The sequence below is a fragment of the Haliotis asinina genome, chromosome 12 (assembly GCF_037392515.1).
Source record: "Haliotis asinina isolate JCU_RB_2024 chromosome 12, JCU_Hal_asi_v2, whole genome shotgun sequence".
Lineage (NCBI taxonomy): Eukaryota > Metazoa > Mollusca > Gastropoda > Lepetellida > Haliotidae > Haliotis > Haliotis asinina.
Window position 1 is genome coordinate 44,235,859 of NC_090291.1, and position 19,488 is coordinate 44,255,346.

Below are 19,488 nucleotides of genomic sequence, written 5' to 3' on the forward strand. Positions count from 1 at the left end.
TCAAACATTGTCTACACCACCGAGACATGTAAGTCAAGGTTGTGACAGGCATATCAAGGGTTGATATCATGAACAGCTAACCAGGCCTTCGCGGACATGCCCGTACGTAATCAGTACTTATTCGGTAAAATATAAAATATCACCATACGAACACTTATCTCCAGTACTGTGAGTGATTCTTTTTCAGAAATACAGTTATAGAAGTGATTGTTTATTGAACCGCATTAAACATAGAGATACAAATGGCAAAGGGCATTGCACTGATGTATTACAGGTCTGTCGGTTACATGAGTGAGTGAGTGAAATTCAATTTTGCGCTGCTTTCACCAATATTCCAGCAATATCACGACGGGGGATGCGACAAAATGGGCTTCAGACATTATGCTCATGTGGGGACTCGAATCCGGGTTTTCGGCGTCACTGGGCTACCCCATCGCCCCCATAATAGTCTTACATGTTGTATGATATAGCAATACGATAATAAACATGACGCTATATTGACGTTCACCTTCTTCAGATACTGCACTATATAATGTGTACATCGACACTGTACAATACATCATATTGTTAGGAACCTTGTTACTGAACAAGAATGTCCAAGAATGTGAACTGCATATTTTGAACAAGATAGATAGTAGTCTACTGTCTGAAGTGTTAAACACAAAATGTATATGTATCATTAAATATTGTACATAGAAATCTTAGTCTTGGCACACTACACATGCGTCTGTTCAATGAACAACAATCTCACATGTAAATATGACAAATGTCTGAGAGCTGTAAATATCTGCTGTATCAAATGTTGCACAACAAATGTCAGCTTACGCATCGTTATATCCTCAAATATTGCAGACATACGTGTTGGTAACTTGAACACACGTCTACTTTAATGGACAACATATCTGTTTTATCGCACGTAGTATTATTGTGAAATATTGCTTAAATGTCTTCGTATGAATATCGGCTTTTAGCACAGCATATGTACACATAACTATCTGCTCTATGAAGCCTTGCTCATAATTGTTTCTGTGAAGCGGAGAGCTGCATAAAAATGTAAACTTACTGAAATACTGTAAAAAGAATGGTTTCCTTCTAGAATTTCGCATAAGCATTTTGAACATGCCGATCCTATGCAAAGATGCAAAGAAATGTGTTCCCGATCGTTTCTTCTCAAGTAGTTTCACCCGGGCTGTTTTATCCCACGTCTATCAAGGTCAATTCATCCCACATCAGGAGTTGTTTGGTCCAGCTACTTGAGTATGCATCGAAAACTGGCTTAACTAATTGAACGTGCATCGAGAACGGGTTTAACTAATTGAGTATGCATCGAGAACTGGTTTAACGGACTGAGTATGCATCGAGAACTGGTTTAACAGATTGAGTATGCATCGAGAACTGACCAAACGGATAGATTATACACCGAGGAGAAGTGGCCCATCTAATTGAGTATGCACCGAGAACATCGTACCAATGCTTAAATCTGTTAATCCTAATTGGTAAATATTGTTACGTCACGTAAGTGCAGTTGAGTCTGTGTCGAGGTGGTACATAGGAGTTATCAAATCAATGTACCCACCTCTGACTGATCAATAATAGGTGTCAAATCACTGTAACCACTTCTGATTGGTCAATTGGGAGTATCAAATCAGAACCACTGATGGATGGGTGACAGATGGGTCTTAAAATTATACCAGTGCGCCCACCTTCTGGGAAAGTTATGTCCAGATCAAGTAAAACACCCTCCCATCAATCCCAACACCATTGGGTACATGTAGCCTTTGTTTTACCCTCCCCCAGTAAGACATTAATAGCCGATCCTCAAACAACGTTCAAAGCTATTCAAAATATAGAGGAAAGGGGGAGCGTGAGCCGTGAGTTTTCTCTATGCATTAACCCACCCGTTCCTACATGTTAGTGTAACTTTTGCACTTTCATCTGAACGCACGCACATGCATACTTCATGCACACAACAATAAATTACCTGTCCCTAAACAAACAATATTATATCGGTATGGTGTATCGAATAGGGAGTTTCTGGAATCTAGTACTAAAAGTTAATGGAGATATATTTCTTGACCACAAGGACTGCGGACAATTCCTTACACGCGTGTGTATACAACATTACGGGAGTCCCATTAATTCACAACTCGAAATGATAAAGGTTTGCATGTTAGAAAACACAGAATGAGTGCGTCTATTCAGAGTATTCGTGAAAATATTGACTAAACAGCTATTTTGTGAGGTCACTAGACTATGTACCTTCATAAAGCGAACTGTATCAACGTCTTGTTGTCATCATTATGGGAACACTGTTTCGACAGGCAGTTTCACAAAGTAGAACAATCGCTTCTTAGACGTGTTTTTAGCAATCAAGATTCTCCTTCGGAATGCCCCGCGTTTAGCATTAGATCCAAGGTTACGTAATCACGACTGTGCAGGGCAGGGCTGCTTCTTCTCGTGGACGTGCACCACATGCATTAAGACTTTGGCAGAATGATGAGTTACAGAGTATTTCCTTCAGGACAGAGGCCTAGTGCTGTGCAGGGACAAGCTGCTTCTTCTTGTGGACGTGCATCACATGCATCAAGATGCTGGCACAGTCAGGCAGGAGAATGATGAGTTACAGAGTGTTTCCTTCAGGACAGCGGCCTACTGCTGTGCAGGGACCAACTTCTTCTTGTGGACGTGCACCACATGCCTCACAATACTGGCACAGTCAGGCAGGATGATGATGAGAGTTGTCGTAACAAGCAGTATGATGGCTACTCCTCCCCCAACGCTCTTGGCAGACGGACGCTTATCTTCAGCACAGGACTTCTTCCTACGATACGATGAGAGGTTCTTCTTGTCCAGGGTGAGGTCACTGACCATGTCGTCTGTTCGCTTCTTCCTTTCTCCAATAGTGAACGTCTTCACCGCCACACACACCTCATAGACATATCTACCAGTGGAGGTAGCTGACGAGATGGAGGCTGATTTGGGACTGGTTTGAGGTGCTTCAACACGAGACGGGAAAGTGTCGACAGAAGTTCCGAAGGATGTCCCGGTGCCAATATTTGAAGTTGCAGTCGTTGAAGGTGTTGAAGAAAAGGGGGTAGATGGCGTGCCATTGTCTCTTGCAGCTGTAGTTCCAACAGCCGTAGTAACAACAGCGGTCATAGATGGTGTAGTTGCTGTGGTAACGGTGGGGGTAATTGAGGATGTAACGGCACTGTTTGTAACTGCAGATGTAGATGTTGCAGTCGTTGGCATTTTGGGTGTTGTTTCGAGTGTTGGAGATGTCGTAACTGTCGTGATTGGCGTTGTTGATGTCGTTGCCGATGTGGATGCTGTAACTTCAACGGTTGTGCCGATTATAGAAACAACTGCTGGTGAAGATGTTACCTCTGTTGTGGTACAGTTAGGAAATAAATCCACAGGGCCTGCTATCTCAGATCCGGTAATGTTTAAAACTGAAGTGGAAGAAACGTCAGTTAAATACCACAGGGCGGAAGTGTCATGTGAAGGAAAGGTCATAGATAAATATTTGGATATGTAAACGTCAATGGAAGGTAATGTCAGGGGAAATAAATGTAAGGAGAATGAAAGCAACGGTGAAAGGTAACGTAAGGGAGGGAAACGTCAATGCAATGTAACGTCAATGTAAAATAGTGCAAGGGCGAAAATATCAAATGTCGGAGACAAGGTGAGGAAAAGTAAGCGGAAGTAGACGTCAGTGAAATAAAACGTCAGGTGGTGGCAAAGTCAAATTAAAGTAACGTCTGTGGAAGGACACATCAGAGGAAGGTCACGTGTAATGTAGTGTAGGGACGAAAAGATCAGATGTTTGAGACAAGGTGAGGAAACGTAGATGGAAGGAAACGTCACTAAAATATAACGTCAGGTGGTGGAAAAATCAAATTAAAGTAACGTCTGTGGAAGGACACATCAGAGGAAGGTCACGTAAGTGAAAGGAAAAAGAAACGTCAGTGGAAGGTAACGTCAGGAATAGAACCCTCAGTGACAGTTTAAGTCATTGAAAGTAAAGTGAGAAAAGATCACCTCAAACGGAAGGACACGTCAAGGAAAACGAGAGTGGCAGATCACGTTAGAGTAATAGGGAATGGAACGTCGGTGGAAGGTCAAGTCAGGTGAAGGTCACGTCATGGAATAGAAACGACAGTGGAAGGTTTCGTCAGATAAAACAAACGTCAGTGGAAGGTCCCGTCAATGAAAAGAAACGACAGTGGAAGGTCTCATCATGGCAAAGAAATGTTAGTGGTACGTCTAATCAGAGGACGGGAGAGTGAGGGGAAAGTAACGTGTGTAGAATGGAGCGTCAGTGAAAAGAAACGCCAGCAAAAGGTAACGTAATGCATCTTTACGTTGTTGTATTAATATTTTGATCGGAAGAATACATGAAATACGTACATTTGAAGCATCGTCTTCTGCCTGTGGTGAAGACGACGTTTCGCTGTAGGGTCTCACACATGTACGGATTAGACCCAAACAAAAGGTTGCATTGGTTGTACATGGTGTTGTATTCATACGCCCAACAGACGTCACTTCCGTCCATGTCCTCTTGACAATGAGTTTCACATTCGTTTTCTGTCATCGTCCCTGACAAGAGCACACCACCCACTTCACACTTTTGCTTAGTTTCCTTGTCGAAGGTACAGTCAACTGTTTACGGAACAGACAATATTTAAATCATAAGAAAGCAAGCGAAATTATTCAGTTCGGGTGAAGGTCTTATAACATGTGTACGATAAATGTGTGCGACAAACTATTACGGAAGAAATGAGAGAGGGGTCTGAAATTTAGGTATATGTCGAGATTATCATATTTTCAAATGATATTATGCCCTTTGATTGGAGGCTGATGATTAAAATATAACGTAACATAAAGTATGTTTATTGGGAAATCGCATGAATAACGAACTGACGAATGTAACGAACTATGTATTCGGACCCGGTCACTTCCTGTATATTCTAGCATGAAATACGTAAATTGGACGTCGGTTATGACGACCTGAATGTAACTGCCCATGTCAGCATTTGATATAAACTATCGGCCGAAATAAAGTTATCCCTTTTCAAAAACGCTGGTACATGTGTGAACCCGATCAGAAACATTTGTCAAAGCGCAATATGGTCCCGACAACAAACTAACTAAAAAACAGCTAAGTGTGCAGACACTGGTCAAAATAACGTGAACAGAGCATGCAGTAACCATAAAATACTACCATGAATATGACACGGCATACACATGCGTAACAAAACAGGGTGATCGGTATGGCCAATATGGTGGCTTCACAACGTCAGCTTTCTACTGTGGCCAGACCACCTTCAGCACCCCGATAAATCGCTACCAGCAAACAGGTGAAAACCGACCAGGACAGGGAACACCAATCGTCATGACGTCTGCCAAAGGCAATTACATCAGGCAGGTCCGCCTCTGGAATAGATTCGTGATGACGACGTCAAGGGCGACACACAACATCAGCAGACGAACAATCCTTCCAAGATTTGGTATGACTGGTATAATCATCCCGCATCATGGAATGGCCATGGCAGGTCTAAAATGGCAACGCAGACGACAATGTGCACATACTGTTGTCTGGACTGGGAGAAACTGCTCTTTACGTAGAAGAGTGCGAGTAGCACCAAACTGACTGCGGACAATGGTTCGCCCGTTCGATGGCGGAGGCGTCATAGTATGGAGTGGCATTTGTGGTCAGAGAACACAAAGGCTGGTTTTCATCTGAGGAAATGTGAATGCCCAGCGATACAGGAATCATATGTTGACACACTTTACGGTGCCCTTTATTAGACAACAGGTTCACGGCAACGCAAAACCCTCTCAGTGCGAAATTGTTCGAGAATATCTGCACAACGTTACCGTCAGTGTATTGCCTTGGCCAGCTCGTCCTCCAGACACGGAGCCCTTTGAACTCTATGATCACCTTCATTGTCGACTGAGACAGTGTGCCAACTACAGCGAATCGCAACACCTTAAACAAACTCTCTTGGACTTACACAACAGGATTCCTGCTGACGTCATCCACTGACTGACGACGACAGTGAGTAGATGTGTGTTGGCGTGTATGGAAGCCCAGCATTGCCACACTTGATAATGTATTGCGTGACCGCTTTCTCATTATGTGACTCAGGCTCTTTATGCATGTTTTGAATAGCCATGGTTGTGGTGGCCAGTTAAGATTATTTCTGCGTGTTTTCTTAAAATGAGCATTAAAGGTAAGAGAAATATGTTATTAATATAAATCGCAAAATTTTAACCCAACAAAACATTTGATAAAATATAGCATATACCCAAATGGAATACGAGCATGGCACAACTGACACATATAAATGACAGTGATAGAGATACTGCTATTATCAAATGGAAATACAGCATAGCTTAACCATAGGTAAACCCTTATTATTCATACCGAATAACAAATGTGTCGTTATTCAGTTACAGTAAGGTCAGTGAACGACGGTAGAATTATCTATAGAGTTACTGTCAATGCATATTTCCCTAGGTTATGTTATAGGTCAGAACATTGTTGGAAACTGATAAGAAACTTCATCTTTAATTAACCCACTGACATATTCTTCCAGTCAAACATTTAGACTCACTTAAAACACTCACTATATGCTATGTATATATAGTTACATCGCAGATTATTGTTCCACTAACTTGGGGGATCAAACTGCAAACTTTATGCAGATGAATTTGCTGGAAATCCCTCAACTATCCTGCATATTAACAGCTGCGTTTTGGTGCAAACATTTGGCTAAGAATTCGCCAATTTTCACTGATTTTATGATTTACTGAACTCATGACAATACGTTTTTCATCATTTTGTAAAATTTAGTTAAGAACAGATGCCTGGAGTAAGCCGATACATTTACACTAGTAAGTCTGAAGTCAGTATGGGGAGTACATAATGTACATATTCTAGGGGTGTTTAATGGCTAATAGTATGGAATGTGCCAGTTTCTATCGTCTTGGCGTGTAGTAGGACCTTTTACTAACTAATGTTGTTTGAATGGCGCCCTCACCAGGTCCATGCCCATCGTTGTGTTACAACAGTATTCTTCTGTTGTCATTGTTACTCTCTGTGTCATTTTTCTTCCCCTACCATAGACCTTCTCTGCAATAATTATCAATTAACCAATTACTGACGACGGTATGAGATTCCATACCAAAAACGTCCTTTGCACGGTAAAGGTATTAACATTTCATGTGCTTTGAATAGATCTGGGCCCACTTGCACAAAGCGATCTTAGCGCTACAATGATTGTAATTCCCATTCTCCAACATAGGCTTAAGATAGTCGTAGCGCTAAGATCGCTTTGTGCAAGTGGGCCCAGGGTATCATTTCAGCGCCCGCTTGCACAGAGCAATCTTAGTTACAATCAATCTTAGGCCCCTACAATCAACTTTACAATCACCATACAATTGCCCTAATCCACTTGCACAAAGACGATCTTAAGACATCATGGATTTAAGATCGCGATCTTAATTAAGATCGAACTCTTCAACGTTGGCCGTAGAAATTTCTTAAACTCGACTCCTGTCTACAGTTGTCTTCAAGTGCGCATAGCATGCAGCGCAAATACAACGTGGAACTGTTTACTGCACATAGATGACATTCCTTCTTTAATCGCACCTTGCAGATTTGTCATGACAACAAATATAAAAAAAACAAACAAACAAAAGAAAAACCCAAACAACCCCAACCCACAAATCTTTGAAGTAAATGATAACTTTGAAGGAAGCGATAACGTAGAAGGTAACATGTACAATCACTCGTACCTCAAGGGTTATTCTCTATTTTTTCTACATTCTAATTTTTTATGAACTAAACATGTTATACTGCAACCACAGAAATATCATGTTTTATGCAAATACTGAAATACAAACAAATACATTAACAGATTGGGTCTTGAGTTATTGATCTAATAATCATGAAATTAAAAGATAACACATAAATAAAATTTCCTTATGACATAACACCTAAATGTACCATGATTTGCCAGTGACTGTCAGTTGAACCAGGGATACTCTATAACATCTCTATATAGGCTCCCTGGTTGAACATAGTTTGGCATCGATGTCATTTGGAGTAAATTCCCATATATATCCCACAAGCATTAGATTTGTAAAGATATGAAAGTGTGACATGACTGTGGGAGTGTTTCTTGATAATTATTTTCGCTTTGTTAAAAAAAAAATCACATACCCTAGCTAGTGTATTTTTCCGTTTGAAAAATACTTGTATTATATTTAAAATACATAGATTAAAACTCTTGTCTCTCGTCAGATTCAATTTTTACAAGTAGAAAAAAACATAATTTTGTACTTTATCCAACTGTAGATTATTTCAGTGATAAACTAAGACAAAATCATTAACCGAAAAGAAATATGTGGATATCTGTTCTGTCACTACAGAACATGCATTGTATTTGGGCATGGCAGATTTTACGGCAACGGCATAATCTACAAAGGGAAACCACTCCCATCTTGCGTAAAAACTAAAATTAGCTCTCCTTGAGTTATTGAAAAGGTCATGGCCACTGCTAATCGCATGCAGACCCCTTTCGTAAGATCTACTATCCTTTCTTTGTTTATCAAAAAGGTATGGTGTTCATACTTTTCCCAACACTGAACCGGGTGAGAATTGTACTCTATGATATCGACTCGATAATGATGTTGTTCACTACCGCAAATAACGATATTTCTGACGTTAAATCGATGTTGCATTCTCTGTGTCGCTGAAGTGTCAAGGCGAATCATACAGTTTTATGCAATATGAAAGCAATCCCCAAACGTAAAGCTAATTATTTGCGTGAAATTGACACCAACTTGGACGCCATTTTGCTACTGACTACAATGATCTTAGCTCCTTACAATTGGTTCCGACCAATTGTAAGTTTTGATTGTAACTTACAATGATCTTAGCCTACAATCGCTTTGTGCAAGTGGATTTACAATAATTGTAGCTCTAAGATCGTTTTGTGCAAGTGGGCCCAGATGTTCGGGGTTTATGGACACAGCGCACGGTGAGCATAGGTGTGTTCACAACGCAGCATGCACTATTCAAGAATTATTGAAAAGGTATCTCAGATAATTTCGTATAATTTCTGTAGGAGAATGAGGACTATGATTTATGGATATACAACTTCTTTTAATCAGTGAGTGCGACGTTTCGACATAGATACTAATGTCAAGCAAATGGTACAGGGTAATGCATTGTGGAGGAATATGTACATGGATTGTTGTTAGAAGGATGAGAAGGCGATGAGTTGTATATACAATTAATGGGGTTGATGTAGACAAGCTGATGGGAAGCCAGAAGTTAGTAAGGAGTAGGGTATAGTAGATTGGAACCCAGTAGAGTGTTGTTATAACAAAGTGGATTGAAGTACAGAATTATTTTATCAAGTCCTCATTCTTCATCTACTCAACTTCTAGAATGCCTATCAAAGATGCAATTACCGCTGGAGACGTTTTCACAGATGAAGCCACGGGTTTGAGTACAAGGTTTTGTCAGCCACTTGAAATCAGGGGTGCTAATTATGCAAAGGTCAGTCTGCACCGCGTTTGGCTCCCCTTGAGACCACATGGTGTTGTCTTCGTCGAGGTGTCTGCAGTCAGCCCAGACGTACACAGGGACGTCCGACGTCGGTGCAGTGTTGTGCAACCCCATCCAGATCTTGTCTGAACTGTCCAGGCAAAGAATAATACAGACTTCAGCGGTGAGCATGATCGTTTCTTCTAATATTCAACCTGTAGTATTGCAAACATGAAACTGAAGTTAACACTGGAAACCGTGGCGACTGAGCGTGTTGAACGGCTGACTTTGAGTTCTAGCGACTAGAAGTCTGACACAGAGTGTGGATTCGGATCCCGGATATGTAATCCAAAATACAACATGTTACACTGACTTCAACAAAATTTCTTAATTTGCTTAACACGATGGTGATTTGTGAATTTATGAATGACCGATTGCTCCCATCTCCCTTATGGATTTCATTTGAATCCTAGTAGAGTTTTGATTTGTTGATTATGTCTTGGACGTATGCCTGTTAGTCTTTCATGTAGACCCTGAAACATATATATCCAAGAAAACATCCGCAAGTCTAGAATATGAGGACCACAGTTTCAGGAATAAAGAAAGTATCTGGGCTTCTTTCATTAATTTTATGATTATAATTTAGGAGATGTTTTTTCGTTCCAAAATGCCGTGGAAGCTGTCAAAACCGGCATCTGTCTGATCCAGTAAGTTGTCAACACCGGTATAAAATCTAAGCCCCTTCCATGGCTTGTACATTTAGCATCAACTTTGCAATCCGGCACATTGCCTAAAACGGACGATTTCTTCAGTCCCATTGAGTGTCGGATTAGACAGATTCCATTGTATGTTCTTTTCAAAGACTATATGTTTTCTTTTCTTCTCTTTGCATATTTTGTTAGTCCACATACCCGAAATCTAGATGCTGGTGACTTTGTCCGATAGAATTTACAGTAAAGGTCATGATTGTTCAAACTAACACCGGATCCCGAGGCAGATGTAACGAGCACTTGGTGGCGATATATAAACGAATACACAAAAGCAAATTGTTCACAGTCAATACTCAGACAGCATATTATAGAGTATGTTGACCTCTCCTACGATATCTTAAATTACAGAGGATGCAGACCTGTGAAGGTCCCGGGGTAGAAAAGGCCTTCAGCAACCCATGCTTGCCATAAAAGGCTTGTCGTAAGAGGCGACTAACGGGATCGGGTGGTCAGACCTGCTGACTTGGTTGACATATGTCATCGGTTCCCAGTTGCGCAGATCGATGCTCATGTTTTTGATCACTGGATTGTCTGGTCCAGACTCGATTATTTACAGACCGCCGCCATATAGCTGGAATACTGCTGAGTGTGGCGTAAAACTAAACTCACTCACTCACTACACATGACGCATCGAAGAAGAATTAAGTGAAACACTTGTTTCTTTGAGGTTTCAGTACAGATTACACAATTATATGTTTTTGTTTACGACTTTCAAACCAAATCAATTCACCCAACAGTTTTAGAGATAGAGCGGTCATTAGCCTCAACAGAATACCTCAAATGCTGGTGGCTATTATGACCATTGTTCATCATGACCATTGTTTTATTGTGTACAAATGCCCTTACGTTTAAAATAATACACATTAAAAGATGTGCCATCTATGCCACAAAGACTTGTCACGTGAACATGTGATCAAGGTACTTAGTATATACCTTGAAAAACGTTGGGATGTTGTTTGGCGTTCCGAGACGTAAACATCGCGGCTTATACCAGGCCTGCTGTCGTATAACGGCGCCCCTACCTGGCGTCCCCTGTGCTGACGTTGCTAGAATATTTGCTAAAACCGTAATGTTGCTGAATATTGCTGAAAGAGGCCTAAAGCCATGGTGCCCTATTCACGCACTCATTGTTGAAGAATACACCTCTTGTCCACCTATTTCTTACACAGTACTGTGGAACAGCCTAATGGTTCAAGCGTCCAGTCGTCACCCTGAAGGTACGATTCACCACATGGAGCCAATGTGTGAACCCCATTTCTGCTGTCCCCTCTCTAATATTGCTGACCGGAAGGTTGCTAGAAGTAGCGTAGAACCATTCTCACTCACTCTAACATATATTTCACAATGGCTTACACAGCTGCGGTCTCCGGCTGAGCACGGATATGCTTGAGTACGTTGATGGTGACGTTGTTGTCGACCGTGATGAGGTGGCCCATCATATGAGAGCAGGTAGCGTGGGCTGTGTTCCATGATGCGGCGGTCGCACTATACATCAGGTACCGAGCCTTGTAGCTGGCTGCGTGTGTCCCTGCAAGTGGTAGACAACAGGATCAAACAAGAGGTACAATCTCACACACAGATCCTGGAATTTATAACAAGCAAGGATCCCTAACGTTCGTAGCGCTACCCCTATCCACAAAACGTTCGTAGCGCTAAACCTATCCACTAAGGGGCGGTGGGGTAGCCTAGTAGTTAAACCGTTCACTCGTCACGCCGAAGACCCGGGTTCGATTCCCCACATGGGTACAATGTGTGAAGCCCATTTACTGGTGTCCCCCGCTTGAATATTGCTATAAGCGGCGTAAAACTAAACTCACTCACTCACTCACTCCTATACACTAAACTTTCGAAGCGCTACGATATTCTTCAGCCTGAACTATTTATTTACGACAGGTCGTAACTTTACGAATGCTTTGTGGATCGGGATTTCGCGCGAGCAAACGGATGTTTGATGTGGTGAAACACTGGGCGTCCACCATCTGACGTTATATACTTTTACGTCAAAGGACAGAATTAGATGTTTATTTATGATTTACATGCATGTGTAAAGTTTGTATCTATCTTAATGTATTTGTTCATCTATCCATACATCAAATAAACGTAATCTATTGCTGACTTCGCATGTATTCTAATGATGAAATAGGTATACGTATTGACCTGATCGTGGACTTTAACCCAGATCATCTAATACTGAAGAACCACCCAGGCATGGCATACCCACATTAACTAATTAGTTCTCAGAACCAAACGGGTAAGCGTTAGGTGAACCGGGAGGACTCCTGTATAAAGCCCCTTCCTTACCGCCTTCCCAATACTGCTTCCCTACACCACCTTCCCTATATACGTATTCCCGTACCGCATCCCCCGTACCGCATCCCCCATACAGCATCCCCCTACCGCACCCCCGTCACGCCCTTCCCTACCGCCTCCCATGTACTGCGTTCCCTACCACTTCAGACCACTTCAGACCAACACATGTTACAGGACGATACCTCTCTAGATCTCTGTTTTAATTGAGTGAGTGAGTTTAGTTTTACGCCGCACTCAGCAATATTCCAGCTATATGGCGGCGGTCTGTCTGGAACAGACAATTTAGTGATCAACAGCATGTGCATCGATCTGCGCAATTGGGAACCAATGACATGTGTCACCCAAGTCAGCGAGCCTGACCACCCGATCCCGTTAGTCGCCCCTTAAGACAAGCACAGGCAGTTTTTATGGCAAGTATTGGTTGCTGAAGGCCTATTCTACCCTGGCCGGGGGACCTTCACAGGTCCTGCTTTAAGGTGAACAGAAAGGAGTAGTATGGAAAACACTATCACAATAGGAATGACCGATGGAAATGCACAGTCGGCTCAGGATAAAAGGAGCGGAAGGGTTTTTTTAAAAAAAAATCGACGGTAAATCGGTACAGGGCAAGACCTTTTATGAAGGCAGACCGGTTCCATTAAGTGATGAAACTATTGTGGCCCACTCAGCGTCTGATATAGGATATACGGTATTTGAAATAATACTGAGAGTGTCATTATACAGCAGTCACACTATCTAAAGCGATCTGATCATTGCACATTCAATATAGTCTGAATGCTAGACTGTTCTCACGAGATCACAAACGCAATTCGATAAATTTCTCAGGAGATTTCAAAATTTAATGTTCCTTAGTATTCCAGTGAAAAGAGGAAACATACAGTTAAGACTCTCTTTAAGAAGAAACAAGAAACAAATGCCAGCGTTTGATGTTCGCCCAAATTGAGCTGATGAGCTGATAGCTGCTATGAAGCAAAGATGCCCCTCCCTCCTCCCTCTTTCTCTCTCCCTCACACACACACACACACACTCTCTCTCTCTCTCATTATTGATGTTTATTTAGTCTCGATTTGTTATTTATTTGGTCTTTTTCTTTTAATACGGCGTCCTACAGGAATCTCCAGAATTAATCGTGAAACCTTGATGATCATGCATCTTATTTGTATGGTATGTTATTTTAATCTTTCTTATAGTGTTACAGGTATTAAATAGAAACCTACAACGACAGTTTAATCTTGGAAAAAAGCACATAACCATCTCACAGTTCTATAGTTCTGTGTTGAAGCTATACACCTGGCTGTGGTGTTTCCCATACTCCTAGGCCCGGTCCACAAAGCTTTCGTAGCGATAAGAACATCGTAAAACCTATCGTACCTTTAAGACAGAAATCTCAAGCGATCCACAAAGCTGTTTTAGTGAAAACATCTCGCAAGTTGAAGCGAAAATTGGAGACCGGGCACATCCTATTCTATATCAAACTGACAACGGATGGGTTAGTCTTGAGATTACAGCGTTCGACTGTCACGCTGAAGGCCCGGGTTCGATTGGGTGGTGTAGTGTTACAATGTGTGAAACCATTTCTCGGTTTTCTTGACGCGATATTGCTATGATATTACTAGGCGTGGCATAAAACAAAATTCATTTACACCTGCCCCAGGCAGTTTCTCAAGTTATGTTCTTTTCTAAATTAGTTAGGGGATGGTCCTACCTAACTCGATAAACATTGATTTACGAGGGTTAAATCCGGCTAACTCTGACCCAGGTCACTGTCACTAGACGCCATACTCACCACTGATGCTGATACAAACAGCCAGGTAACCGATAGCTGCACACAGGAGATCCATCTGCTAAAATAATAATTACGTTTTACGCAGAAAAACACAATGTGATAATCGACCCTTGAAGGTGCGGGGTAAAATAGGTCTCCAGCAACCCATGCTTGCCATGGAGGGCGACTATGCTTATCGTAAGAGGCGACTAACGGGATCGGATGGTTAGGCTCGATGACTTGGTTGACACATGTCATCGGTTCCCAATTGCGCAGATCGATGCTCATGCTTTTGATAACTGGATTGTCTGGTCCAGACACGACTATTTACAGACCTCCGCCATATGGCTGGAATATTGCTGAGTGTGGCGTAAAACTAACCTCACTCACTCTCTCACTCAATTAATGCTAATGTCAATCCCAGTTTTCGTAGCAACTAGCATTTACTGGAGGAATATTACTAGCCAGTTTTGAACCATGTTCACTCACTTGCCGTATCTCCCACCTCTTCAGATTCCCATCGCTTATTATAGGAAATATGGTACGCATGATTGATTATGCTATGCCCCGCCCTAGTACGTTACTATAGCAGTGAAGGATAAAATTATACCACATTTCAATACACCTTTGATGACGTAAATCACAAAATGATCAAAAGAACAGACTGTCACTATTCTGCCATGTTTCATGACGCTGATCAGATTGCCTCCCCTGTGACCAGACAGTCCAGTGATTGGCATCATGACTGTTTATCTGCTCAATGGGTCAGATCGATCACCTTACAACAAGCACATGTTATTGCAGGCCAATTCTAAACGGGTACTTAATGTACTCAATGTTCTGGGAGACAGACAATGGAGCAGACTACTCCTTTCCTATGCGCTATAACTGTGTTAAGAGAAACATTACAAATAAGACTCTCTCAAAATAAATTTCGAATTGATTTTTATTTCCTGCAAATGCACTGACCTTGGTAATAATTCAACCCATGTCTTTTTCACATGCACTTTATGGAAATACATAATGTCTGTAGAAAGTGGCAAAATGATGACTATTGATCAGCTATTGATATTCTTGGGAGACAAAAATGCTGCTGAGTAATGTAACTGATGGAGCAGGCCTGAGTGAGCTACACCAGCAAGGGTGCCTGTAAAACTACTGATAATACTGATGAACAGGAAATGTTTCTGCTGATCATAATGATCAACAGTTTACAACGTCAGAAGAGCTGCCCTTTAAAGCTGGTCATGAAACTGCAAATGTATCAAACACTGATTCAGAACTGTCTGGTACTGAGTTGCTTAAAAGGCATTTAGAAGTTGGAGGAATCAAACTAAGAATGCTTTATGGTTCAACCTCTTTATTACACAAGATCACAACGTTTCGAGACAGATCTTCTTCAGGTGAAGAAGAGACTAGGATCTGTCTCGAAACGTTGTGACCTTGCATAATAAAGAAGTTGAACCATAATGCATTTTTAGTTTGTCTGGTACTGAACTCGCGATGATGGTACTGAAACCTGAATACTTGTCCCTAGCAGCCGGAACTTTAGGGTCAGAGTGAGCTTCAGACCAGGCTCTAGACCTGCTCGCCAATCAGTGTTAATTGGGCAGTTCATTGTTTATGCCTAATTGTGTCTCAGTGAGATGGTTTCGTTTTTCCTGTTTGTATAAAACTGATGCTAGGATGACACAGCCACGTATCTATATATCCAGGATATACAGGATGCTGAAACGTCGTAACATGTCGCAGAACGAACGCAGAAGGAACGCCATGGATTGCTTCAAGAATGCTCAAGGGGCGGGGAAAAGACAGAAGCATCGCAGAATGATCGCCGTTGGTTGCGTATGGTCGTTCAGGGAAGGTCGAAGAAAGGCAGAAGTGTTGCTCAAAGGACGCACAGGACGCTCGAAGATGCCAGAGACGTTTGGTCGTGCGAGGAAGGGAGTTAGACAGAAACATGTTTGGCGACCAGTGAGCGCCATGGTCATTTTTAGAACCCAGAAAGGAGGCAGAACGGTCACGACTCAGAGTCACGGGGGCTACGAACACAAGAATGTGTGAGATGCTCCATTCTCTTCCGTCTCTGTACTCAGCACAGTGGAATGTGAAGCGTGAGTCGTCACTGATGACAACCCTGTTCCACGCAAGGACGCACACGCACGCACACACACGTACACACTTACACATATGGCTTAAATGGTTAGCTAACAATCCTTTTGTAATATAAACCATGAATATTGTTGAATCCGTATGTAACAATAAACTGCATGCTGCATGCATATGCTTGCACAAACAAATTGTACTCACATCACGATGTTTCCGAAAAGACAAGCTTCAGCTGTACATTGCACAATGTAGTATGTTTAGATGTCCACTGGAAGATAACAGAAGTAAGTATTGAACTTATGTGCGAGCAATCCCAATATCGTCAATGGCAACAAAGTGGAAACATTGCAAAAACAAAAGAACCATTCTGTCGACCGGCGTTCTTGCTTCCACTTCAGCAGATCACTTGAGAAATTAGATTATTGTCAACCTTGCTGTTCTCTAGCATACGGTGAGTATTTGAACTATAAAATCACTTTCAACAGTGTATAAAAGTATGAAAACGCAAACAGTGTAACATACTTCAATGGAAAACATCAGGAAAATTTTATTGACAGTAGTTCTCTGGATATAAAAAGGTCATTGATTGATGGTTTTGTAATGTTTGTTTAACGTCGCACACACCCAGCTATATGACGACAGTATGCACACAATTGTGTCTGGACCAGACAATCCTGTGATCACCGTGAGCATCCATGTGTGAAAACTGGATGTGTTGACACGAACGAGTAAGGGAGTGTGACCATATATGTGTGTATATATAAGATGAGAAACAAACCTGACGTAAGACTGCACTTACTGCACTGCATTTAAATATGCCTATCAAAAGTTTTGTGTAAACGTAACCACTTATTTCATCAAATGTTCTAATCTTCAATTTGCAAAAGAATCCATACTGTTTAAAGTAACTGTTTACATGACCTGGTGCATTGTAAAACACGTTCGTCACGTTTAAAAGATTAGTGTCATGCGTTCAATAAATGAAGAAACTCGGTGAAAAATGTCAAAACTTTACACCTAAATCAGAGTAGCACAGTATTTGCACATACTTACCATCAATTTGATGCTTGATTCTTGTGCACCTAATCTCGCCAATCAGTGTTCTTTGGGCAGTTCATTGTTTATGCCTAATTGTGTCTCAGTGAGATGGTTTCGTTTTTCCTGTTTGTATAAAGCTGATGCTAGGATGACACAGCCACGTATCTATATATCCAGGATGCTGAAACGTCGTAACATGTCGCAGAACGAACGCAGAAGGAACGCCATAGATTGCTTCAAGAATGCTCAAGGGGCGGGGGCTCAAGGGGCACATATTTATCATCAATTTGATGCTTGATTCTTGTGCACCTAATCTGCATAAGGTTTTCAGTTAGTAAAGGAATTCATCTTCGTTAACATATCTATATCTATCTATATCTATCTACACCTATCTATCTACATCTCTCTCTCTCTCTCTACACACACACACACATATATATATATATATATATATAGAGAGAGAGAGAGAGAGAGAGATGTAGATAGATAGGTTGATGTGTATATATATATATATATATATATATATATATATATATATATATATATATATATATATATATATATATATATATATATATATATATATATATCTGGAGAGAGAGAGAGATGTAGATAGATAGGTGTAGATAGATATAGATAGATATAGATAGACATATAGAGCAGGAGAACAAATATACACGGTGTAGGAAACTGCCACTTGAAGTAATGTTGAATATTACTATTATTGGGATGCGGTGCAAATGAGTTCTGTTATTTATCCTATTTCACGTAGCAGGTGAAGAACTCATTTGGGAGAGACAGGATGTTGTATTCGGTAAGACCACAAGGCATAATTAATCATTTCTTCACTGAGACTGGGATACGTTGACAGCATCAAAAAGCGTGGAATATCAGTATCTTACGCCTGAAATTGCATTCTTATTATTCGATGGAATATTCGGTGTTGTTTTAATGGGTAAAGTTGACTTTTCGTCTGCTAAATATTAAACAGATAATAACTACATATAGTTAATTGTGTTTCATTTAACTTTTTAATATGTTAAAAGTTATCTGTTGCTGAATGGTGGTGGCTAAATCAGAGTAGCAAGGGGGAAATATTTTTATCCCATAATTTTGTTCCTATTTCTCAGTACGGGCTGATTTTCGTCCATAATTCCGCTGGTGATCGACCGGGAATACATGTCTTGGAAATGTATATAATCGGTTCCAGAGAAATGGTTAGTATTCAAACAATATTTCCAAATTTCTGTCATATCTTTATTATGGTCACCAAAATTTTGTTCAGAACACTGAAAATACCTTTTGACATTGATAAGTCAGTGAGAAATATTTTTGTACACAAATTTGTCGGTTTGGAGATTACTCAGTACCAGACTCAGTAGATTTATCAGTGACTAAAAAAATATAAAATACAGACAACTCACCAAAGATTACTCTTTTTTATGACAAAGTATGGGAAGCGTAAAAACCTTATATAGTATGTGTCAATTATTATACAAGACACAACAATGCTGGAAAATTAGGCGGACTTACTGATTTATGCTTTAATTATCACTCTCTGAATCAGTCTCGGTGTCTGAATCACTTGCAAGTCCTAAGTTATCACTAGTCTGTCAATTTCCCTTTCTACTGCGATTTCGCGTTGCCAGTAACATCTTCAATTGTTTTAACATGTTTACAACATTCCGGCCATTTTTTGCACCGATTGCAGACATCCTTTCATTTATGGCAACTCTTAAGGAACTTTTTGTGAACTGCAAGTTTTGTGAAGCGACATAGGTTTTCACATTTGCCCAAATTAACTCAATCGGGTTTAGTTCTGCGTGGTATGGAGGGAGACGTAGTACATCATGACCATGTTGCTTCAACATCGTGTCTACTCTGTAGACAGGGCCCGATTTGTTGGATTTTGCAAGAAACAATAGTTCGGCTTT

The 19,488-nt window shown here is 40.9% G+C and overlaps 1 protein-coding gene across 1 annotated transcript; it reads right to left on the reverse strand.

Annotated features, from left to right (window-relative positions):
• Window positions 1-200: 200 nt before the first annotated feature.
• LOC137258940 (uncharacterized) lies at window positions 201-14,483 on the reverse strand. Its single transcript, XM_067796638.1, has 5 exons — window positions 14,429-14,483; window positions 11,686-11,860; window positions 9,487-9,713; window positions 4,411-4,662; window positions 201-3,452 (listed from the first exon to the last, which is right to left on the reverse strand). Exons 1-5 carry the CDS (start codon window positions 14,481-14,483, stop codon window positions 2,650-2,652), a joined length of 1,512 nt encoding a protein of 503 aa, XP_067652739.1. The 3' UTR covers window positions 201-2,649.
• Between the last annotated feature and the right edge of the window lie 5,005 nt (window positions 14,484-19,488).

Coding starts and splice junctions, on each gene's coding strand:
- LOC137258940 (XM_067796638.1), bottom strand. CDS start 14,483: ATGGATCTCCTGTGTGCAGCTATCGGTTACCTGGCTGTTTGTATCAGC. Junction 11,861..14,428: donor TGTTTGTATCAGCATCAGTG/GTGAGTATGGCG, acceptor TACCACTTGCAG/GGACACACGCAGCCAGCTAC. Junction 4,663..9,486: donor CTGTGAAAACGTCTCCAGCG/GTAATTGCATCT, acceptor TTCCGTAAACAG/TTGACTGTACCTTCGACAAG.